Source organism: Ochotona curzoniae, unplaced genomic scaffold (assembly GCF_017591425.1).
Source record: "Ochotona curzoniae isolate NIBS_2020 unplaced genomic scaffold, NIBS_Ocur_1.0 scaffold_4701, whole genome shotgun sequence".
Lineage (NCBI taxonomy): Eukaryota > Metazoa > Chordata > Mammalia > Lagomorpha > Ochotonidae > Ochotona > Ochotona curzoniae.
In genome coordinates, this window is record NW_024467122.1 from 10,090,585 (window position 1) to 10,116,497 (window position 25,913).

General features: G+C 41.8%; 1 protein-coding gene across 1 annotated transcript in view; it reads left to right on the forward strand.

Annotated features, from left to right (window-relative positions):
* CHRNA7 (cholinergic receptor nicotinic alpha 7 subunit) overlaps window positions 1-25,913 on the forward strand; it is a 109,088-nt gene that overhangs the window by 80,195 nt on the left and 2,980 nt on the right. The window contains exons 5-9 of the mRNA XM_040968959.1: window positions 17,286-17,365; window positions 20,866-21,033; window positions 21,652-21,846; window positions 22,628-22,714; window positions 23,323-23,432. Of these exons, the coding sequence (XP_040824893.1) occupies window positions 17,286-17,365; window positions 20,866-21,033; window positions 21,652-21,846; window positions 22,628-22,714; window positions 23,323-23,432 (640 nt within the window). The remainder of the gene's footprint in view (window positions 1-17,285; window positions 17,366-20,865; window positions 21,034-21,651; window positions 21,847-22,627; window positions 22,715-23,322; window positions 23,433-25,913) is intronic.

The following is a 25,913-nucleotide window of genomic DNA, read 5'->3' on the forward strand; positions in this document are numbered from 1 at the left end:
ACTGTATCATTCCACATAGGACTGCCACATTGAGTCCCAGCTGCTGCTTTTATGACCCAGCTTCCTGCTAAAGCACCTGAGAAAGCAGTTACAGAAGATGACCCAAGTGCTTGGGCCACAGTCACCCAAATGAAAGACTCCAATTGAAGTTTCTGGATCCTGCGTTCAACCTAAGCTTGCCCTGGGTTTTTGGAGGAGTGAACTAATACGTGGAAAATCTCTTTCTCTTTCTCACTGCCTTCTTCCCTCCTTCTCTTTTTCTATCCTTCTCCCTGCCTCCCCCACTTCTTTCCTCCCTGCCTTCCTACCTCTTCCTCCATCATTCTGCTTTTCAGGTATATAAAATAAATCTTAGAAAAATACCTCGGAATAAATCTAACCAAGGATATGAGTGGTCTCAACAATCAAAATCACAAAGCATTAATGAATTGTACTGAGCAAGACATACACTCAAAATGAGAAGACCTCCCATGTTTGTGGACTGGAAGAATTTAGTATTAAAATGTCCATATTCCCAAAGGTGGTTCACAGATTAAATGCTATTCCTATAAAAATATCCTATGTCTAGAAGTGTTTCCTCTGTGTTTTATTGTAGTAGTTTCACATTTTCTCATCTTGTAGTTAGGTGCTTGATTTACTTGTATTGATTTTTATGTAGGGTGGGAGACAGGCATAACATTTAAATCTTTTGCATATGGACGTTTAGTTTTCCTGGAGTCATTTGTTGAAGAGATTATCCTTTTATTGATGCCTTTGTCAAGATTCAGTTGGCTGAGATGTGGATTATTTTCTGATATCTCTGTTGTGGTCCCTTAGTCTCTGTGTATTTTTATGCCTCTACTACTGGTTTCATTATAATAACTATCATATATATGGAAATGAGGTATTTTGATGCCTAAACCTTTGTTCTTTATTCTTTAAGATTGAGTTGGCCATTTAGGGGATTTAGGTTTCCAACTAAATTTTATGATTATTTTGTTCTTCTATAGTTTGTATTTTCATCCTCTTAGAAAGTTCTTTCATAGAGTAAAAGTAGTTTCTTTTTTTTTTTTCAATTTTAGTAAAGTCCAGATTATCAAATTTTACTTTGGGACTGTATTTTTATATTTAGTCTAAGAACTCATTCTAGGGCCCGGCACAATAGATAGCCTAGTGGCTAAAGTCCTCACTTGAACGTGCCTGGATCCCATATGGGTGTTGGTTCTAATCCTGGCAGCACTGCTTCCTATCCAGCTCCCTGCTCGTAGCCTGGGAAAACAGTTGAGGAGACCCAAAGCTCCAGGCTCCTGGCTTGATTGGCTCAGCTCCGGCCGTTGTGGCCACCTGGGGAGTGAACCAGCAGACAGATCTACCTCTCTGTCTCTCCTCCCTGTGTATCTGCCTTTCCAATAAAAATAAATAAATAAATAAATCTAAAAAAAAAAAAAACTCAATCTAGACCTAGGTCCTAAATGTTTCTTCTTTTTTTTTTCAAGCAGTTTTATAGTTTTGGTTCTTATTTTATGCCTATGAATTATTATGAATTAATCATTATTATGTGATATCTTAAGTTATTCTAAGGTCTATGTATTTTTAAGATATTCATTTTCATTTTACTTGAAAATAGAAATAAGAGATCCAGAGAGAGAGAAACACAGAGACAGATTTTTCCATCTGCTGGTTCATTCTCTAAAAGCCCCCACAACTAAGGTTGGGGCAAGCCAAAGCCAAGGACCCCTATTTCATTTGCATCTGTCACGTGAAGGTCACAGACCCAAGCTTTTACCCATCATCTGCTGCCTTCCAGTGTGTATATCAGTGGAAGCAAGACTTCATACCAGATACTCTGACATGCGATGTGGGCGTCTCAACCGGGAGATTAACCCGCTGAGCCATAGTGCCCTCCCAAACTGGCTCAAGCTTTTAGCAACTGTAAATAGTATTGTGCTTGTTACTCATATAGATGTAATTGTGCAATAATTTGGTTGTACTTACGAGTTCTTTTTGTTTTTGTTTCTGAAAATTCCTTAGAATTTTATTATTAGACCTTTCTTTTTGTCACCTGCAAATAGGGGAATTTTTCTTTCTGTCAGGTCCCCATGCCTTTTTGGTGAGGGCTTCCAGTATTACACCTCATAAGAGAATTGGAACTTGACATTGTGGTTTGTTTCTGAGTATGGAGGAAACAGTCACTGTTTCACTGTCAATAAAGATGCTAATGACAGGACTATATATGTTTATATAGTTTACATTTTGTGTATTTCACTATACAAATCAAGGAGTATGGTGATACTTCCCCACCTACACTACCTTTCAACCATATTCCCCTCTATCCTCCTCCTCCTTTAATACATTCTCTATAAATTTTTACAATGACATACTTTCAGTTCACTTCATAATCATAGGCTTAATTGTTCATTAGGCAAAGAATTCAACAAATGTCAAGAAAAAAAATTACTGTTCCTCAAGAGTGTAGACAAAGGTTGTAAATATTAATCAGATCTCAAAATGCCAAGTTTGCTCCTATGAATTACATTTTTTTGGACATTGTGTATTAGTTACCACAGACCAGGGAAAGCATGCAATATATATCATTTTAATCTTGAGTCTCACTTAACTAAGCATAATGTTATATCTGCATAGTTGTGAAAGATAGGATTTCATTTTTTTATGGCTGAGTAGTATTCCACAGTGTGGATATAACATAATTCTCTTTATCCATTTACCAGCTCATGGATATCTAGATTGACCCCATGCTTACCTATTTCTATAAACATAGGGACCACAGATAACTCTCTTGTATGCTGATTTCATTGCATTTGGGTAAATTTGTCAGGAGAGAAATGACTGGTTATGGTAGATCTATTTTTAAGTCTCTGAGGAATAGCTCTACTGCCGTCCATAATGGTTGCACTAGTTTACAGTGGATTATTATAACTTTTTAAAAATGTCAGATAATAGGGGCCTGGCGCGGTGGCGCAGTGGTTAAGGTCCTCGTCTTGCATGCCCAGGATCCCATATGGGTGCCGGTTCTATCCCGGCAGCCCCGCTTCCCTTCCAGCTCCCTGCCTGTGGCCCGGGAAAGCAGTCTAGGACGGCCCAAAGCTTTGGGACCCTGCACCCGCGTGGGAAACCCGGAAGAGGCTCCTGGCTTCAGATGGGCATAGCATTGGCTGTTGCGCTCACTTGGGGAGTGAATCATCAGACGAAAGATCTTCCTCTCTGTCTCTCCTCTCTGTATATCTGCGTTTCCATTAAAAAAAATAATAATAAAAATAAATCTTTAAAAAAAATTTCAGATAATAGCCTTTCTAACCAGGTTGTGGTAAAACCTCACTATAGATTAACTTGCAGTTCCCTGGTGGCTAGAGAGTTTCAGCATCTTTTCATGTTTCTGTTGACCATTTGTATGTCAGGCTTTGAAAAAATGCCTGTTCATGGCCTTTGCCCATTTCTTAACTGGATTGTTTTGTTGTAGAGTTTCTTGAGTTCATTGCATAGTTTGAAAATATTTTTCCCATTCTGCTGGTTGCTTTTCACTGAGTTGACAGTTTCCTTTGCAGCACATGCAATCCCGTTTGTTTACTTTTGCTTTAATTGCCTATGCTTCTGAAGTTTTTTCTATGAAGTCTTTGTTCCTTACTTTTGCCTGTGTCTTGTGGAGTTTGCCAAAATAGTTCTATTGCTATCATACCACAGATTTAGATACTTGATCCATGTAGAGATGATTTCTGTAGGAGGGATAAGTAGAGTGTCTTGTTTCATACTCTGCATGTGTAGATAAAGTTTTCGCAGCACAGTTTGTTGAGAAGACTGTCCTTTCTCCCTTGAATGGTTTCAGTTTGCTTGCCAAAAATTACTTGCATATAGATATGTGGATTAATTTCAGAGACTTCTATTCTGTTCCATTAATACACTTCTGTTTTTATGCTTTTCCCATGCTGTTTTGAGTTTTGAAACTAAGAATTCCATTTGTTTAATTGTTTTAGTATTTTTCAGCTGTTTTATATCCTCCTGGTTGAGTTTTTGTATCCTTTTCAAAGAACTGGTGGGCTTCAGCTGGGTGGTAAATTTATCTTCTTTGTGATGTCTGCACCCTCTGCAGTAAGATACTAAGATTTATGCTGGTATTGCCTTCGTTTTATTGATCTTTTCAAAGAAGCAGACTTTTGTTGTGTTGATTTTTTCCCCCTACTGTTTTTTTCTCTTTTAAATTTTATTGTTTCCCTTTGTTGTTTCTTCCTTATATATTTTTAGAGACTTCTCTTCTTTCCTCTACTTTCTTGAGGTGAGGAGGTACCATGGACTACAGTTTGGAAACTGTTTTCTCTTGCACTACTGTAAATTTCTTTCTCAGTACTTTACCTGCATCTCACACAAGCTGATATATCACATTTTTATTTTCATTCAGTACAGTGTATTTCTTTAGTTTCCTTAAGACTTCCTCTTTGATTCATGAATTATTTACACATTGGTGTTTAGTTACCAAGTGTTTGGATGTTTTCCTGTTATCTGGTTGTTACTCTTGTTTAGTCTTCTTCTTCTGTGGGTAAATATAATTCCCTGTGGTTTTGATTTTTAAACTTGATTCAGGTTTGTCTTGTGAATCAGCATATGGTATTCTTTAGTATATGCTCTATGTTTGCTGTAAGAATTCATTGTTACTGTTGTTGGTAGCCTGTTTCTAAAAAGCCGATTAGATCCTCTTGGTTGATGGTATGTGAAGTTGTTCTGTATCTTTCTTGACTTTCTGTCTAGCTGTCTTGTCATCAAATATTGAGAGAAGAATCTTGCAGTCTCCAAATATAATTGTGCATCTGTTGGTTTCTATTTTTCATTTTCATTGGTTTTGGGGTCACATATTTTGCAGCTTTCTTGTTTGGTATAGTGTTTATGATTGCTGTGTCTACTTGGTGGACTGAGCCTTTATGATTATGTAAATTTACATCTGTGCTTCCTAATGTTTTTGCTGGGTAAAGTCTACTTTATCTGACGATAATGTAGGCCTCTTGTTTTCTTTTTGAGTAATATTTCCTCCGTATTTGCTTTTCTCTATCCTATAAATTACTTGAACATTTTTAGAATTTGAAAAAAATGTGTTGATAGTGTTTTTGTAAATCTATCTGAGAGCGAAATGGAGGAAAAGGGAGAAAAAAAGAGGGGAGAATGGGAGAGAGGGAAGGAGAGTTAGGCAGGTAGGCAGTGGGAGGAGAGCAAGCTTTTTCATTGACTGATTAACTCCTCAAATGTCCACAACATCCAAAGATGGGGTCAGCACTGAAACCAAGAAACAGACATGCAAGGAGGGTTTTTCAGGTATATACAGTAGTAGACACCTAACAAATTATATGCTGTGGTCATTTTACCAATTCAAAAAAATAGAAATTTTATCTTCCTTTGTTTTTCTTTGTTTCAAGAACTTCTTTAGCTTCTTCTTTTGGCTAATTCTGTTAGCAGCTAGTTTTCATAATTTTCATTCATCTGGAAATGCCTTGCCCATCCTCGATTGCTCCTGACTGGTCTTATTTCCTCCCTCTCATTTCAGCATTATCATTTCCTTGTCTTCTGTTTGTTTTACTGATAGTGTCATAGAAAGTGCTGTTTTTCATTCCCTTTTTTCCTTTTATTTTAAAAATTTTCATTCTTTTTTTTTTTTTTGACAGAGTGGGCAAATGGCAGAGAAAGAGAGATCTCTGATCCTCAGATTCACTTGCCCAGATCTTGCAATGGCCAAGGCCCTGCCAGGTTGAAGCCAGGATCCAGGAACTCCACTTGACCTCCTGCTTGGCTGGCAGGGATCTAGCTACTTGAGTAGTTATATGCTGTTTTTCAGCTTGTGCTTTAGCAAGAACCTGGGCTTGGGAGCAGAACAAGGACTCCAACCCCAGCACTCTGATATGGGAGTCAGGCATTCTAAGAAACATCTTAATTGCTGTACCAAACATTTGCTCCCTTTTCTGAATCTATGTATATGTTTAGTTTTTTGAGGATAAATGTTTATTCAAATTAATATTGTCGATTTCCTTAATAAAAAAAAGGCTCATTTAAAAGGTAGCTTTTTCACTTTTCGATTAATCTCTAATATCCTCAGGCATGGATTTGGAGCTCCCCAGTTTTTTGGAGGCTTCCAGGATACCTTTGTGGCAGGCAGCATCATCAGAAGTTGCTTTTGTGGCCTTGGATCTTATGTTTCAGGTGATTCTTTAGTCATCTAGCTGTATTGCCTCAGATGATGTTGAGTACATTTGAAAATGAATAGGCTCCTGACCTCCTACAGTTGGTTCAACCACAAAGTCATAAGTTAATCACACTAGGGGCCAGGACATTTAGTTCAGTTATGATCAAGAAGTGAGCCTAGAAGGAGGTCTTAGGTCACCTGGGCTGTTCCCTTGGAAGATAATTTTGGCAGGAGAGTTGATTATAAAAGCCCAAGTGGGGCCCTCTCACACAGATAGGATACTCATCTAGGTCTGTCCATTCAGTGAGCTTCATGCCCCCACCTCCATGAGGGGATTGGTGTTTGAATCTGGAGTATTCTGCAATCTGAGAAATAGTTTGCATTGTGATGAGTGAATGGGTAAGCAAATGGTGCATCTGTGAGAGGGGAGAGCAGGGTTCTACTGCCCCTCACCTTTATGCTATCACAACCATAATATCTCTTCAGCTTTTCTTGAAGTTTATACAAAATGTTATAGAATGAAATAATTTTAAAACTAAGATGAAAATATCAACTGAGAACCAAAAAATTAATGACTTGCTAGAGAAGAACTATGGGTTAAAATTACAACATGCAGAAAGAAAAAGTTCATTTTGAGCTAGCATTTGCAAATTCAGTGAAAGGCAGATAATTAAATATGATTAAGAACTGAAAACATGAGAAAAGAAGAAGCACTTTTTAAAAAAGCAATTTTGAAAAGAATCAAGTAAAATTAATAGGAGTGAGAAATATACTCATCAAAATTTAAATCTCAATGGAGGCCTAGGATCTTAGATGAGGCACAGGTTGAAGGAACAGAGGAAATTTACTGGATGTGTCACTGAAAGCTAAATAGATGGGAATAGGAAAGAATGGTTAACAGAAGCTGCCTCTGTGTGCCAGGGCCAGTTCCCGGTGCTTTGCATGTGTTACCAACCTTTTGAAGAAAACACTGTGATTTGCAGATCAGGAAACACAAGCATAGTGTCCAAGGTCACACCAAGGGCAAATCTGAAAGGTTGGGTCCTCACCCAAGAGGCCAAGGAGCAATGATACTCTCACCCCTGCCTGGCATGCAGATGAGGCTCCTCAAAAGGAAGCATGGGCGTTGCCACATTGCCAGCAGTTATCTCCCCTGGCAGGAACAGAGAGAACACCTAAAGTGTTAAAACATTGTTTCATGTAAAGGTATAAAAATGACCTCATGTTAAGGAGTTCTTATTCATAGGATACCAGACATTTGTTATAGCCAGTTCAATGGAAAAGTCAAGCCACTGCATGTTCAGGGAGAATAAAGGAATTTTGAGATGCATTAAAGATGGGAAAACCATCACAGGCATACCTGCAAAGTATATATTTATAGTGACGTAACATTTTTCATTTTCTTTTGTTGTGAAGATTTGTTCATTTCAAAGGCAGATTTCCAGAGAGAACTAACTTCCGTTCACTGGTTCACTCTCCAGACGGCTGCAGTGCTTGGGGTTGGGCCAGGCAAAGCCAGAATACAGCTGCTTTTAGCTCCCTGAGTGGGTGCAGGGGAGCAACCACTAGGACTGTTGTTCTCTGCTGCTTTTCCAGGCCTTCTTTCTCAGGGAGCTTTCTGGGAAGTGGAGCAGCCAGCACTTGAACTGATGCCCCAGTGGCATGCTGGTTCTTCATGTGGTGGTGGAACCCACCATGCCACAGCACTGGCCCTCACTGTTTCTATAATATATTGAATCTGAAGTTGTTGATTTTTCAGATGCAGAAGCTGCATAGCAGAGGTGAGATTGTAAGTGAGAATGGCTGGCTTGGTTTTGCATACTACCGATGATATATCATTTCCTGTTGAAGCACAATGTTTTTATTTTTTCCTTAAGAGTTATGATCCAAAAGGATGGCTAAGAATTTAATATTGATGAAAAATAAAAGCTCTCAGATCCAGGAGATACAAATCTGAGGAAAAATACATGAGAAATGAACCTGAGACATACTGTGCTGAAAGAAAGCTGTAGGCAGCCCAGAGCCAAAGGAGGTCATAGAAACAGTGAAAGAAAAGAGAATGACTGACAGAGTCACGGCAATTACACTGTACACTTTCTAAAGGCAACATAAAATGCCAGAAAATAGTATCTGTTAAATACTGCAGAATATAATCGTTCACCTAAAATTCTGTTCCAAGCTAAATCATTCTTTTCAGGGCAGGATAGAGGGTGTCTAAATCAAGACTTCTCAAAAAAGAAGTCAAAGAGGTATAACATGCATAGGCCATAGGACAATCAAAGAAAGTATAACATAGAAGTGGTTAACTCACAGTTGAAAATAAAGTAAGACTAAAATACCTGGACTCAGTGACACAAAAGGCAAATCATTCATGTATTTTTCAGTTATTCCAGAATTCCACATATTGCCAGTTATAAGTAAGATATACAAGCTAGAATTGCAAGAACTATTAATATTTAGCTCCCAAACAGGGATGGTGAGTGGAAAAATAAAGAATATTGAGAAACCTAAAGAAAGGAGGATAAATGCAATTAAAGGAGGGAAAACTAAAATATTTCAACATCAATAGAAATAAAACTGTAGTAGACAAGATAAAAATAAATGGGTTTACCAGTAGGTTAAAAGATTAAACACTTCCTAACCCTGTGTAGTTTTATAAAATCCAACTACAAACTCAGAGAAAAGGGGGTGAGAGTGAGAGAGTAAGGAAACAAAGCAACGGGACAGGAAATCTTCCAACGGCTTGCAGCAGCCAGGTGTGCGGCAGGCTGAAGCCTGGAGTCTGGAACTCTGTCAGCCTGTCTCATGGCAGGGACATGAATAAATGAACCTTCATCTGGCTTCTTCCTGGGTGCACATTAGCAGGACACTTGATCAGAAGCAGAGTTGCCAGAGCTCATACCAGACACTTAATTTGAGATGTAGGTGTCTCAAGCAGCAAGTTGGCCACTGTGCTGAAGGCCCTCCACAAAGCCCTTTAGATGGAATTAAAGCATAAATCACACAAGAGGTGAACCACGATCAGGGAGGCAAGGAACAACTGACAGTGAGGAACCAAAGTGGAATGAGCGGTTATGTTTACAACGGAAGCACACATGCATACAAAATTTAAAAAATGTTTAAAGTATTATAGACTTTTAAAAAGGTCAGCTGATAATGATTAAAACTGCTATAAGCATCTAGGTGCAGCTGCATATGTGGTCATGAATTTCAGACTCCTTTGGGTGTGTACCACTGGATCGTGTGATGGGAACATGGTTAGCTTTTTCAAGAAACTGCGAACTCTGTTCCAGAGCAGCTGTGTGATCTTGCAGTTTAGCCAGCAATGAGTGCAGCTTGTATAGTCTGGTGTTGCCTGCGGTCTTGATTTTGTCTGCTTTAATGTTCGGCAGAGACGACATGTTATTTTAATTTTTGCTTCCCTGATGTCATGTATTGGGGACCATGCTTCCCTATGTTTTATTGCACATTTGCATATCAGAGATATCTGTTAGGGGGTTGGATGCATTTTCCACCTGGGCTATTTGTTTTTGTTTTCTTATTGTTGAATTCTAAGAGTTGTTTTGTGTTTTGAGTAACAGTCCTTTATCTGACATGGTCTCATGGAGAGCTTTCCCCAGTGTTTGGCTTCGGCTTTTCCATTCATTTGATTGTTAATGTTTTTAAAGAGAAACTCAAGGCGTATGCATTTGGCACCATGGTTAACATTCAACTTGGAACACCCCCATCCCATATCACAGTGCAGTCAAATCCCAGCTGAACTGTTCTTGTCAGTATCCTGCTAGTGCACATAGTAACAGGTGATGGCTCAAGCAATGGGGTCCTCACCATCTGCAAAGGCAGCTCTGATGGAGCTCCTGGCTTGGGCCTGGCCCAACCCCAGCTGTTGTGGGTAATTGTGGAGGACTGGAGTTGATGGAATATCTTTGCCTGATTTTCAAATAAGATAACTTTTGAAAGAACTTTTAAAAAATAAATTTATTGGCAAATTCCAGGTTGCATGAAATATAACTTATAGTCTTAAATTCTTAGCTCTTAACTGAAATATCAGCAGAAATAATTTACTAAATACTAACAAATTTGATATTTGAGTGTAAGTTTCTATTAAAAATGTAGCTTTTTAAAATCCATTAGTATAATTTCTTCTATTAATAGAATGGAGACACAGAAATGAATCCACCTTCATATGTGAAACAGAAGAAAACTCTCCTAACTTGAAGATCTTCACTAGGAGATGATTTGATGCTGAAGCATGGGAATTTTCCTTATGCAGAACAAAATGAGGCTAGAGATTGGCTGTTACCTCTCCTTAAAAATAATCTTAGTAAGCACATGCATTTAAATAGGAAGACAAAGTAAAAGAACAAAATATGTCAAGATTCAAAAATAATAAATGCAATTATCATAAATCACACACTTCATTTATTATGAAGACAACCCCTAGATGGTGGGCCTTTCAATAAGGAGTTAAGTCACCTGCATCCCGTACTGGAGTACCTGGCTTTGGTGCCTGTCTCTGGCTCTTGACTCTAGTTTCCTGGTAATGCAGACCCAGAAGATGACAATGGTGATTTAGAGGGTTGGGTCTCGGCCACCAGAGTAGGAGACCTGTGCTCTGCTTTGGTCCTTTCCAGCCCTTTTCTTTTTGGGGAATGATCCAGAAAATGGGAGCATTCTGATTTTCAAGCAGACAGTGAAATTCTGAAGTTAGCCAATTAAATGATGTCTGAATTTTCATGCTTATTACAGCCCTATTCACAGTAGTAAAGTTAGATATATAGAGAGATATCCATCAATGTTGATATGTATCTAAAATAGTGATTACTGAAGGCTGGGGAGGGTAGGTGTGGAGAGAGAAATCTGATAATGAGTATCAGAATGCATTTCAGTAAAGGTGGTGGGCTCTGTTGTTCTGTAGAACAATATGGTGACTATAGACAGTGCTAGAGGAAGGACTACCAGCCTATTCTGTTGACTCATGCTGTGTTTATCTGTTGAGGTATCACACTAGATCCCTACAAAATATTCAGGCATTTTATGGTAATCTGAACTTTTGACAATCAAAGTAATTTAAAATAGACTATATAAAATCTGTTGGATGTTAGATATAAAGCAGAATTACTAGATCACCATTATAACACAGCAGATTAAGGTATTGCCTGTCATATAGACATCCCATATTCATGTAGGTGTGAGTGCAGGTTGCTTCACTACCAACACAGGGCTCTGCTAATGCACCCGGAAAAGCAGCAAATAACCCAAGTGGGTGGGTTCTTGCCACCCTTATGATAGACCAGTTAGAATTCCAGAGTCCTGGCTTTCAACTGCTTCAACCATGGCTATTGTAGCCCTCTGGGGAGTAATCCATTGTTACACTCATGTCTCTAACTCTATCCTTTAATAAATAATATATAAATAGCTAAATAAAATTTTTTAAGAAAACAATGTCATGAAAGTATAGAGCATATCTCTATGTGTTTGCATAGATAATAGAAATGTATAATTTAACCAATTATGTATACAATATCTGTAGTTATAAAATAAATAAATAAAAATTAATAAATCAATGTAACAAAAACTTCCATAAACACTGAGTTATATTTCTGCCTGGGAAGACCAAACACCATAAAGATGCTATCTCACTAGATAAAATTTGTTATGATTCATGTGATACCAACTCAGTCAAATGAGATTCCAACCAGTCTCAACAGGATCTCCTTCAGACAGAATAGGCAGATCCTAAATTTAAAATAAATGCAGAAATGTTCACAAGTAACTCAGGCAATTTAAAGGAAAAGAACCAAGTTGGGAGATTTGCCTTTCCAAAGACCAATATTTCTACACTGTTGTAGGGTTAAGATGATGCTCTGTTTTGCTGAGTCAGTGGTGGAGATATAACTCAAGGAATGAAGAAGGGAGCCCAGAAACTCAATATATGCAGTAATGACATTATCCTGTGTTTTTTATGATGTTGCTATAATCTATTCAGTATTGCATGCAATGGTTGGACAGCATTTAGATTAACATTTGAATTAATCAAGAAAGGATTCCTTGTTTCAAACTTACTGTATATATATATTTATGGAATTATATGTAAAAGTAGAAATCTTGCTATAGTGAATCAAATTAACATATCCATCCTCTATTGTAGTAGTGTACGTGTGTGTGTGTGTGTGTGTGTGTGTGAAAAACAGTTAAAATCCAGTCATCAGGTATTCTGTTTATAGGACAGTTTTATTACCTGCCATCCTCATGTTGTGTTAGATCTCTAGATGCATTCTTTCTATGTATCTGCCAGTACTTTCATACTATGACCGAGGTCTCCCCCACTGTCCTGCCTCCACAGCTCTGATAACAAATGCTTTATTCTCTTTCTTTAGTGAGTTTTCTGGCAGCCTCCTGCTGATGCCCGAGGTGTTAGCCTTCAGGGGTCACTGGTAGGTTGAGGTTGAAGTAATGATTGCCTACAAAACTAAAAGTATCGATGGCAGGGTTGGTCTGTTGTATCTCTCTCCGACCCAATAAATTCATCTGCTTTAAGCAGACTTGTTCGCCTCTGAAATCCCGGCATACCTTCTATCATTTGTATCTTAACATCATTGGCAGTTTTATCTTGCTTTGCCAGAGATTTTAAATGGGGGGAGGGGGCATTTAGATCCTCCATTGTCTGAGAGGAAAGGTCCCGCTCCTTGCCTGGCTCTGGCTCTTACTCTTTTGGGTGGATTTCATTTCTGTTGCTTCTGCTCCTCCGTCTGTCTTCCAGGATGATGAGCGATAACAGAGTGGAGCTGTTTCACTAATTAGGTCATCCTGAGCCAGAGCACACGGTGTCTAATGCTCTCTTTTCTCTTCAACAGTTCCTGGGTACAGACTCTTGTTCAGGTGAACAGGGTGTTGGTTTCCTGGATGGCTGTCCACCGTGTTCTCTCCTCTGAGGGTGCTGATGGTTGGATACCTGGGTTGCTGATGTGCAGTGAATGAGGCAGCAGCTTGTGCCAAGTTTGGAATCAGAGGACTCTTGTGCCATGGCCTGCAGCCCTCTGCAGGGGTAGACCCAGGCAACTGTGAGACTTCAGGGAATGCAGGGGGAAGAAAACATCAAAAGCCAGACTCCCAGGGCTCAGTTATGCTACCGCTGATGCCTGAAGACACAGCTTCCACATCCATAAGGCCTGGGGCCCTGAACCCTGCAGAGGTGCATCCCTCAGAGACATAGAGCCTACATTCTGCAGATTTGAGTTACAAACATGCCTTGTCTTCCCACCAGTGGTGGGAGTAGGACTAAGAGTGCTCCTCACCCCAGGAGCACTGGGGATCACTGGTCGTCACTGGCTGGGGGTAGACAGAGGGAGGCAGATTGGAAAGGGCAAGGGTACCCATGCCAGATCCTTAAGAATCACACAGATGCACTGTGACTTTCAGGATCCAAGAGAACAAAAAGAGTTCATCATCTTCAAATTATTTAATGCAGAAAATGTCAAACATACACAAAATCAAACAGGAGTGAAAGGAAACCCTGTGGACCTGTCCCTTCTCCATGGTTTTCAGCACCAGTCAGCGGCAAGGCCACACTGGCATTGGATGTTGTGTTTGCTGTGCACTGGTTTGGCTCATTTGCCCCACATGCTCAAAGGCTGGTGTGCAGGACACCTCTGTGATGCTGATGCCACCCAGGTCCTTGAGGGATCATGGTCACTCCTGTTTCTGAGACTTCTTTTCCTGCCTCAGAGAGCATCTTTCAAACTGATATTTTTGCAACATGGCCTCTTTTCAAATGTATCTGGTATCAGCCATTACTAACTCCAAACAGACAAAACAGTGTTGGCATTCATCTAGTATGAGAGTTTACTTTTATATTAGTCATGGTAAAATCATTTTTTTATGAGAAGAAGCCACGCAGCTGCTGTTATGAGTGTTAAGGTTTGAATTTTAATAGCAGTGACTGTGTTGCAATTCCATGCATCAAGAGGTTCTGTTTGGATGAACAATACTGAGAAATCACAGAGTCACATAGGTAAGCTGTTGCCAATAGCAACAGGTTTGTTTTAATCTTGTTTTTATCCGTTCACCTTGTGATCTCAAGAGTCTCTTCAATTAAATTGATCCACATGCTTCAAGTTTGCTGAAACTATGAGTTTTTCTTTCAGAGTTGAATCTTTGCTCTTACAGACAGTTTTTCTGACAAATATAGAAAGCATGCAGGAGAAACCAAAGTACAAGTTGTGTCTGACAGATATAGGTGACTACACTTTGTGTTACCATGGACATGGATGTTAGTGGGTACCTGGGCAGGGGCACTGCTGCGTCGTTAGGAGTACAAATTTGAAATTCTAAGAACAGTACATCCTGGTTGAAATCATTCCCAGGACTTTTAGAGGTAAGCACATTCATGTTGTAGTTTAACCTTGGAAAGCTGAACAGGCCACATCCATTCGAAGTCTCTGAAGAGTTAAAATTCTGTCAGCAATCATTTGAATGTGTTGACTTTTTTTTAAGATTTATTTATGTTTATTACAAAGTCAGATATACAGAGAGGAGGAGAGACAGAGAGGAAGATCTTCTATCCGATGATTCACGCCTCAAGTGACCCCAACGGCCGGCACTGTGCTGATCCGAAGCCGGGAACCAGGAACCTCTTCTGGGTTTCCCACATGGGTGCAGGGTCCCAAAGCTTTGGGCCGTCCTTGACTGCTTTCCCAGGTCACAAGCAGGGAGCTGGATGGGAAGTGTGGAGTCACTGGGATTAGAACCAGCGCACATATGGGATCTTGGAGCATTCAAGGCGAGGACTTTAGTCACTAGGCCATGCCGCTCTGGGCCTGAATGTGTTGACTTTTGTTAACATCTTAAAATACAAGGAAAAATAAATTTTGGAATAAAACATTTGCCAAAACCCTGAAGTATCTGCACAGCATTTCAGGGTCATGGAGAACTTCATCTGAAATCCATGGTATTATCTTAAGTGAGTTTTGGAGAATCTGAGTTTTCAGATACTCTGTAGCTCAATCCTGTTTATCATGAGAGTCATTAATCCAACCAGTTACAGAATGCAGCCCTGCAGAGAGCAGCTACATCCTGATGGCACTGGCTCTCCCTTTTTCCCTAGGTGAGTTTGAAGGTAAGGGGTGGATATTTCCTGTCATCGTAGTGCATTATCCTTTGATAACCAATTGCTCTCCCTCCCTTTAAACTTTACCACTTATCTACTTCATATTCACATCATAACTTTGTGCACAGCTTTTGTTCTCCTCTTGTCTCTCTGGTTGCCCATTTTCTTACTAGCACATTAAAAAAAAAAGTGTCTCCAACTTCATGATGAACTCAGCCTGTTACCCTCCACCACGACACACTCCTCGGAGTTTATCTCTTGACAGTATATCTCTCTCGGAGACTCCTTTTTTTAGGCTTCTTCCTGCTCTGATCATTGTGGAATTCCCTTTTCCTAATCTCCAGATTTGGTCCAAAACTTTATTTCTGGTGTCTTGGGTTTCATCCTTGTTTCCTGCAGGTGCCAGGGAGAATGCACATGGGGAAGAGCTCTTGAAAGCCTTAACAGACTGGGCAATGCCTTTCTTGGCCTTCATGCTTGGATGGGTTCTTTTCTACTCTGGGAAATTTCTGTGTCATTTTGCTTTGGAACTTTTCTCCACCCCACTCAACCTGTTTCCTCTTGATAAGATTTTTTGCTTGCTTGATCAATAGAATTCTCCCAGCCTTATCCTTTGCGGCATGCATGATTTCTGTCCTAAGTGTCATCTGTGTGATTTTTATCAACAAATTCCATCACCCATTTATAAATAATTATGTCATAACTCATAGTTTAATTTCCATATTGCTCTCTCTTTTATTTTTTTTGTGCAGGGGCGTCTTCGTTTTTAAGAAGTCATTGTTTATTCCTGTCATTGACTTGCCTTTTGCATCATCTTGGGTGTGTGCCCTTGCCTGTGCATGTCTCATGCTCAAGGCTGAATTCATCCATCTCATGATTCTGAGGTCTCTACTGAGAGAGCTTTCCTGGGACTCTGCTCTGTGGGCTACCTGCTGGGGTTCCCTGGTTGCTAGGGTGAGGAGAGTGTCACTCTGCTGCAAACCTTCCCTCCCACCTCCCCTCACCCCCACTCTTCCCGTTCTATTTTCTTGAGACAACTTATTTTTATTTGCATGTAGAATTATGTTTCAAGGGCAACCAGCATTTTGGTTGAGTTGAATGTAGCCAGACACTCAGACATGGAAATGATTGTCAGCACCAAGAATTATAGCACAGCACACAGGGTCATCCTGGGAAATACCGGGGTTCATACTGAGCTAGAGGGAGTGAGGAAAGTATGAACAAGAGACTTTTTGTGTTTTCCATGGGAGAGAACAGGCACAGCCATGTTATCACTGTTAGGATCAGCTGCCTTGATGGATTGGAGTAGGCTCTGAGGCATTGGGGTGTTGTCAGTTTTCTGATACCTGGCCCAGGGTGATGATGACAGGTGGAGAATGACCTTGGATATTGAGGGTTCCTTGGGGGAGATAGTGTGTGTGTGTGTGTGTGTGTGTGTGCGTTTTCTCTTTATACAAGTTGGTAACCACGGGCTGCAGGGGGGTTTGAACATGGGCAGAGGAACAAGCTGGGTGCCTTTGCTTAAAGTTATACTCAATTCTGCCTCCCTCTTTGCTGGCACCGAGTTTCTCCATGCACCTGTATCTTCAGTCGTCAGAAATACAGGATTTTTTTTAAACACTAGCCAAATGTTGGGCCCCATTCAAGAGGTTGGAATGAGGACTTTGTACACAGGAGGTCCCGATGGGACTGATAGGGATAGCGTGAGCTTCTTCCCACTCTGGGTCCCCTCCAAGTACATTAGGAGTTCTCTTCTACTGATATCCTAAGTTATTTTCAAGTTCCACTTTGGTTAAGCACTTTATCTTGTTTACTTCACAGTTCATGAGGAATGTGGTAGATGCAGGCCCTTTCAAGCTGTGCTCTGAGAGGATTCCCAGGAGAGCTGTGGTGGTTCTCTCAGGCACAGACATGCCCCAACTCCGGTCTCTGCTGCTCTGACCGCGACTGTGACAAAACTTAGATGAAAAGTCCCTATCCTGGGAGCACTGGCTCACAAAATCCTCTTTCCTGTTTTAGTGCTGACGAGCGGTTTGATGCCACATTCCACACCAATGTTCTGGTGAATTCCTCTGGGCATTGCCAATATCTCCCTCCAGGTAAGAGCCACATCCTTAGTCCTCTTCCAGCTAGAATGTGTAAGCAGGTGCCCACCTTGGTGGAGTCCAGTTTTGTGCGATGTGCCCGCCTTGCCACTATTCACTGCCACCCCTTCCCTTTCCCTACTTTCCACTTTTCACGTATTTCCTAAGGCTTCTCCTTGGAGTGTCATGTGTTCCTGAAACTCAATCCACAGTTAAATCAAGTTTCTTCCGCTGGATAATTTCCAAGTAAACCAGAAAAGTAGGTCCTTTCCACCCCATTTCAACCCCAACATCTTTCACCCTGACTCAGCACCATGTTTTGGGGTGGAAGATGGTTGGAAATCCAGGAACGCATTCTAAGCGTACACATTCAAGAGTGCCTTTGGGGAAGGCATAAGGTGGGGTGATGTCAAGAGAGAACTCATTTGTTACTTCCTGCAGAAATTTCTCTTTTCTCATTCTCAGCCTCCTAGAGGTTAGCTAGTCCGTGGGGTTGTTTTCCCACCATCCCATCATGGAGACGTGGGCTGCACAGGAACAGTTTTTGTCTGGGGAAACCGATGAAGGTGTCATGATTATGAGGCATATTCACAATATGTTTTGGTGCATATGTAATTATGCCCCATTATCCTTTATCCAGGTCTCATATAAAGACTCAAACTGAGCAATGAATTATGAAGTGTTGCAGTAACTTTAAAATATTATGTTATTGGAATAAAAATTGGGACTTAATGGGTTAGTAGTTGATGGGTTTTTGTTTGTTTTTTAGAAGTCATTTACATTTTTCAGAAGGATCAATTCCTGCACTACAGCTGTTTGCTTTGCTTGATTTTTTCCTGCTCATAGGCAATCAACAGCTGCCTCCATCTCACCACTACCACATGCCCTCTTCCTGCAAACACCCACACCAACCACACATTCGAACCATGGATTCTTGGTACACTTACAGCCACACACCATGTCCTCTCATATGCACCCACACATTTATACATTCTATATATATGTATACACTAATACAGCCTACAATACATATGCACACACATGCATAAATGTACATGTACTCCATGCACTGTCACATGCATATGCATGTGTAAATCACATATATATAATTAAAACACTGCAAGCCAAGCATATAGCAAGCATATATACATATGCATGCATATTTGCTCATACATATCATATGCATATATTTAACACAGCCTCACTTGCTTGCACAAGTAAAAACCAACACATGTAATTCTCCCCACATACACATACACTCACACACACCCTTGCCCATGTCGCAGTACACGGTGACACTGGCTTCACCTGCTCCTCCTGGCAGCTGGCGATAGTATCTCACTGCAGAATCTGTGTGCTAACATTGGAATCAATCACTAATCCTCCATGTGCCTAACCCAAATGTCAATAAATGAAGGAATGAGTGACTGAACCTGACACACACACATCCCTCCTGATAATAGTGTCTGGACAGGTTAGTAAGCCCAGTGTTTTGGGCATGCTCCCCACTCTCCTCCAGCATGTCCTCCTCAGTAAGGCCCCTTGTGAAACTGTGACACATTTGCAGTGCCTGTTTTTTTTGTTTGTTTGTTTGTTTGTTTGTTTTCCAATCAGGCCTATGACTTGCTGCTTCCATTACAAGGGGTATTTTAGAAAATACCCTTCCCTGGTCCTCCATGTAGATGATGGGGCTGAAACTTGCTTTCAGCTGTAGGAGCCATGCCTCTTACCCAAGACCAGCAAGTGCACCAGCTGCCTCTGGCCCCATCTCTGGAAGCTGACCTCAGTGGCCCTGGGAGCCTGGTCAGGACAGGGCACCGCTTTGCCACCACCTGAGGATCTTTATACTGGGCGGTTGCTGAACTGTTCAGCTAGGAGACAGCCTGGCTGTGCCCTCAGGGAGTGCAGTGCTGGTTCTGGGATGCCACTCTGCCTGCTTAGTGAGGCACAGTTTAAAAGGAACATTTGGGGTGTCAACTTTGGCATACAGACTTGGTTATATCGTGCTCCCCCTGCAACTTCTTTCATGTATTTATTTGGAACAGGTTTATTAGGTAGAATTTATATTTCACACATTTTAGGTACATGATCCAACAGCTTTTAGTAAATTTATGGAGTTGTGTAACCATCAGCACTATCTAGTTTTAGTAAATTCTCATCATCCTTCAAAGGTCTCTCTCGCCTGTTTGCACTTACTCCCCACTGCCACTGCTAGTCCCAGGCAGCCACTGATCTGTTTTCCATCTCTCAGTCGGTCACTCTCTCTCTCTCCATCTCTCATTATTTCATAGAAATACAGTCATACAGGGTTTTCTAATTTGTAAACAATGTGGGTTTGGGGGACCCGGCACTTTAATGAGGAAGTTTCTGGAATAATTTCCAGATTCTTATGAGCATTGACGCAATGCTGCTAAGCATATTCAAAGAAATACAAAGTGATGCAATATTTTATTAACATATCTGCTGGTTGGGAATCCTCTTAGCAAGGGTGCTGGGTTCCCTCTTGCTTCACTCTTTATTTAACTTAATAGCAGAAATTTACAGAGCAAAGGTCCTGTCCCATTAGCCCTGGGACTCTCAAGCTATGCCCACCTTTCAACTGGCTCCATCCTTCTCGAGTCTGGAAATGAGCATAAATAAATGGAGTGAGCTCTCCTAGTCCCCTTTTCTACATTACCTAGCTTGAACAGGATGTTTTCAATAGGAAAAGTTGCTTTTATTTAAGTACCCCTTCTTCAACCTAAATGTATCAGTGAGGATTCCATTTTTTATCTGGAACTTGAATGAGTTGATATTCTCTTTTACATGTATTTCTAGATGAAGAATGTTTTTCAAACACTAAACATAAAGAAGATATCTACCTCACCCCTCACCAGCACATGTCTGTGTGCACATGTGCACGCAAGGACACACACAAAACACCTCTTGCAGATTCTTTTTCTACCTAGTTCTAACGCCTTCAGCCTTTTCCCCTTCTTTGAGATTTTTTTTTCTCACATTGTTTACCTGTGTCATTTAAAGTCTCAGGATGCTCATGGTGAATGCACATTTATGTTAGCATTCTCTAAACAGTTCATGGAAAAGAGATTTTTTTAAAAAAAATAAGTTTATTATTTGGACACAAACAACTTTTGAAATCCATGCACATAGTAGCTGTCCAGAAAGCTCAGGAAAGTGCATATTTATGAAAAAAGTGTGCATGAATTTAGAAATAAAAGCTTTTGCTCAATAGAAACTTTCCTTTTAATTCTGCTTTACAGAAACTTTGAATTGCTCTAGCCTTGTACAGAGAGCACTCAGCATTCTTCAATAGAATGTATCCTTATGGCATTTGAATTTGAAAACAAACACTGACACGTTAGCTACAGGTTCATAGAGATTTGCAGAAAGAAGACAGTTTGTTCTGGGCAGGAGTAGCTTGGAGGGTGGGTTTGGCTGAAGGTGCTGCTGTGCCTTGTGAGCACAGCACAGCCAGCTTTGGCTCCTGTCTTCCGAGCGTTCCCATCACTGTGTAGGCATATTCAAGAGCTCCTGCTACATCGATGTGCGCTGGTTCCCCTTTGATGTGCAGCAGTGCAAGCTGAAGTTCGGATCCTGGTCATATGGAGGCTGGTCCTTGGACCTGCAGATGCAGGAGGCGGACATCAGCGGCTATATCCCGAATGGAGAGTGGGACCTTGTGGGTAAGCTCAGGGAAGACATGTGACCGACAGCCTGGGAGAAAGAGGCTTGCTTTCTGTGTGAATGTGTAGAGTTTATGATTTTGCCCTGTTCCTCTCAGGGTGAGCATGTTTTGAACCCTGAAGTTTCCTCATAATGTATGGAGAACAGTAAGCTAAGAAATAGAAAACTGTAAGGAAATGCAGAGCTTTTTCTCTAAGAACCTGAGCCAAGGTGAACAACAAGCCCACACCTGCTGGCTTGGACGCCCTGCATTGTTCAGAGCCACATTGTTCCCCAGATCAGCTTGGGCAGCCCACTGCAGTTACTGGGAACTTAGATTTGATTATTTTCCATTGAAAAACAGCTGATTACATGTATAATGCTGTAAAATTGACAACATAATATTTATAACCTTGTATTTCTACTGGAGTAAGAGATTATCTAACTTCTTATTCAGCTGTCACTGAGATACCCTATTAACAGCTTTATCTTAAACCAGCCAAGGGTTCATTCAGATGCTGATTACCCAGTGTTTTAGGGTTCAACAGATTCGCGGCTGGGACTTGTACAAGGTGTGCACTTTGGCACAAAGGGACTAATTGTGCATTCCAATACTGGCTCCTTTTCTCCTTGTGGAGGCATTCCGGGCAAGAGGAGCGAGAAGTTCTATGAGTGCTGCAAGGAGCCGTACCCGGATGTCACCTACACAGTGACCATGCGCCGTAGGACGCTCTACTACGGCCTCAACCTGCTCATCCCCTGTGTGCTCATCTCAGCCCTGGCACTGCTGGTGTTCTTGCTCCCTGCAGACTCCGGAGAGAAAATATCCCTTGGTAAGTGTCCAGCCATCACTAAACGGTGACTGGGCCTGGAGACCCTTCCTTAGTATCCCGTGTTCAAGGCTCACCGAGGGCAGTGAAGGGGCTCCGGGTTCCTCGCATACAGGCCTCCTGATCCAGTGTAACTCCTGTGTCAGACTCATGTTCTGTAGTTGTGCTGTCCCACAAACCTCATGGTGTTTACCCTGATCCTCTGATCCTGCATGAGTGACAGGGACACCAGAAGGATTCAGCTCAGTTCTACCTAGAGCTGTGCTTTTCCCCCATTCCTTGCTGGAAACTTAGTGAGCAGTGACCTGTTATGCAATGCCAGCTTGATTTCTCTGTTGCTCCACACAGTACAATTGCTTTGGCTCATAGCTGTATGAAGAAAACAGATCATTTTTAGTGCTTGGAAAAAATCATCCTGAAACCCATGTTTCACAAATAAGGGGCTCAGAAACACTAAGAAGCAAGCAACCAAGTAGCAAAGTTCTGAACTCAGGTCTTCTGCCTATTCCTTTTGGTCTGCAATATGAATAATAACTCTCACTAACAGTGTAATGAAATGAAAAGTAGTTTTAGGATATTAGTTATCCATTTTGTATTGATTCTTGCAAGGTTCTGGCTCCTGTGTCTCCCCCAGAGAGTACTTTGGGACTGATTGATGACACTGTCCCCAGAGAATCACCCAAGCCCATATGTACAGGAACTGTGAATTCAGGACATGTCCCAGAAGCACTTTGTCTTGTCTTTTTCTTTTTTCCTGAGAGACTGCTGTGTGTTTCTCTTTCAGGGATAACTGTGTTACTCTCCCTGACTGTCTTCATGCTGCTTGTGGCTGAAATCATGCCTGCAACATCTGATTCAGTGCCTCTGATAGGTAAGGCAGAGCTGGGCTTGTGTCTTAAAGATGCAGAGTTGAGAGAATGTCTAAGCTTTCCCAGCAGGTGCCTCAAGCAGACATGGCCTCCATTCTCTGTCTGAGGAGTTGACTTGCTCTGTAACCACTCACAGTGACCCATGGCCTCTGCCCACCCTGCCCAATCAGGGACAGAAGGTGTCAAGTATTCCAGTTGATTTCCACTTGCAGAAACACCCTTTCCTTTATAATTCCTCCCAGAAATGCCCTCCTTACTGGGGAGCTAAAGACTTCAGGTGTTTTAGCCAGGGTCCTGATTTCATACAAATCCTAGGTGAAAAGAAACTGGACAAAAGGACAAGGAAGCATATGAAGTTATGTTCTGCATTGGGTTGGGATCTGATTTCCTTCCTGCTGCTGTGGGGTTCTTCTAGTCCTGTTCAGCCAATCAGGAGCTCCAACCCAGTGAAGAGCTCCATGCCCTCATGCCTAAGCAGGGAGTGGGGTGCAAGAATGGCCCACATAGATCCGGCATCTCTGCACCCCATGCCCTAATGGTCAGGAAATGTGCCCTGTGGTGTTTGTGGTACCTGGCTTCAGACTCACCCTGTGTATCTGTCTCTCCACAGCCCAGTATTTTGCCAGCACCATGATCATCGTGGGCCTCTCTGTGGTAGTGACAGTGATCGTGCTGCAGTACCACCACCATGACCCTGACGGTGGCAAGATGCCCAAGTGGGTGCGTTCCTCCTTCCCATTCTCCCCGCACCATGAAGCCAGTACCCCTCCCTGAGAAGGCTCCTCCGGAAAGATGTTTCTGTTGTGGTTTACCCGTTATTTACTCTAAAGGCAGTCTGCTGCCTCACTCCCCAGATGCCTACAACAGCAGGGCCGGCCTAGGCTGAAGTGGGAGCCAGGACTTTAATCAGTCTCCCAGGTGGGTGAGTGGCAGGATCCTAAGTCCTCAAGTGGTCACTCTTGCTTCCCAGGGTCTGCACTAGCAGGAAGCTGGAGTCAGGTGCGAGAACCAAGTAGCACAACCTCTGCACTCAGATACGGGACACAGGGATTTTAATCAGCATCTTAGGCACTAGGGTAAACGCCCGCCGTGGTTGCCGCTTGAGAATTCACGGTGGCTCTCTTAAGCACAGAGCTGTCTCACATGGTCTGCCTGTGTGTGCATGGAGCGCAGGCCCAGCTCGTGTGCTCCTTGTGTCCCCAGCATGCCGTGTGGGAACTCAATGTCCCTCTGCAGCCTGTACGCTGGCTGCACGGTATGATGTGCAAACTCAGAGTTGGTACAAACTGACTCCTGGCATGTACCCCACAGAGTACTGAGCAGCAGCTGGGAGCATCACATGAGACACAAAATGGTGAGGCGGAGGGAGCTTCACAGCAGAGTGAGGTGCAAAAAGAAAAAAAAAAAAACAGAACGAGTTATATAAAAACACACATTTAATACATGTAGGAATGTAATTACACCAAATGCCTGTACAGCACAGGTGAATAATCACAGCCAGTTGGAAATAGGATGACATGTAAGGAAACAGAGGAGAAAGTGTAGCGATCCAGAGCCTGAGACCGCACCCCAGCTCTTGCACCCTCCTTCCCCGTAGCTGCTGTGTGCTGGCCTTAGGCCTGGTCTCCAACATATGCTCCTTTGGGCTCCACCTCCTGGAGCTCTGCACCTACCCTTGTTGGCCAATCAGCAAACTTTGATTAAGGACAAGCCAGAGTCTGAGCTTTCCCTATCCCAAGAATAAATCACCAGGCAGGGGAAGGCTGCATATTGCCTGCCTCTCACTTGCACCCTGATCAACCTTCCCAGGTTTCCTGAAACCTCAAACCGGCTAGAAGCTATAAACACCCTATCACTCTGAAAGAGGCAGTAGCTTGCATCCCAATTTAGAAAGAGTTCTGAGAGTAGCTGGCATGCTAAAGGCACTGATAGCGTGAGACACACTGAGTTACCCACCAGACAACAGTGTGTTCATTGCACAGTAATTGACAGTTGCCCCAGAATTAACTCAGAAATGATTATATTTTTAAAAGAGAAAGAAAAAAGCCTTGTAGACTTTCTGCCTTCAGATCCTTTGCCGTGGCATGTCCCTCCTATGAGCGTCATCAAGCCTCAGCTCTGGCTGCCAGCAGGGGCCCAGTGCTGTTGCCTCATGCCCAGAGCACATGGCTTGTTTGCGGAAGTTCTCCCACCTTTTGAAAGGCTGAGATTCATTTGTACACACTCAGCTGCTAACCCAGGTGGGCAAAATGCAGCCCAATTTTGTAAAACCATTTCTTGTTTCTGTGTCTCTGTGTCTTTCTGTCTTTCTTGAAGCAGATGTGTTTCAAAAGTCAAAGTTATGTGGAGTTGTGTCCCTTACCTTGCTTGTTCTTTCAGTGTTGATTTAATGAATTCTTTGTTTTCCCTTCCATCATTTATTTATGCAAATATAGCAATATAAACATTTATTCACATTCTTAAGAGTATTTTGACTGATGGAAAGATAAAGCGATTAAGACACAGTAGCTCATAATCATTTTTAATGTCCTGGTAGCAATTCTCCTGTTCCTGAAAAACCTTAATTAAGAGCATATGCTAATTCTTCACCTCCCAGAGTAAGAGCTTGTTAAAACCAATTGTCTGCAAATGAAGTATAAGGCTTAGGCATCTCTCTCACTTTACATAGCACTCCACATTTTTCTTCCCTTCCTTGTGCATTTAAAGCATCAATAGCCTCCCAGGGACTTTTATTATGATCTGTAGCTATGAAGAAGACACTGCCAGGAGCAGTGGCATTATATGACATTTGCACAGCCAGAAACAAAACTGCAACCTAACGAAGAGGTCACGAGCAGTTTGATAAGTGCCAAGAGGATAATTTCATCTGTGGAGATGCTTTGGCCTCCCAGGCTAATGATTCAACCCGTGAAATTCAAAATAGACTCAGCAGTATAGGCCATATTAGCGATGCGCCTCTGGAGATGAGTACCCCCGCATGGCAGAAGTGCCTGGCACTTCACCGATTTTGCATGCAAAACTGTGTCTCTGGATGCCCGTGTGCTTGCTGCACGACAGCCTCCTTTGGGATCCGGCCAAAGCTTTCTGGTGTCTGTCAAGAGGGGGTTGGGCTAAAGTTTCAAAGAGAACATTTTATAGGGAAGTTTGTAGAAGTCTAAACATATTAAATGCTTTAGCCACTTGCTCATTGTGTGATCTTGT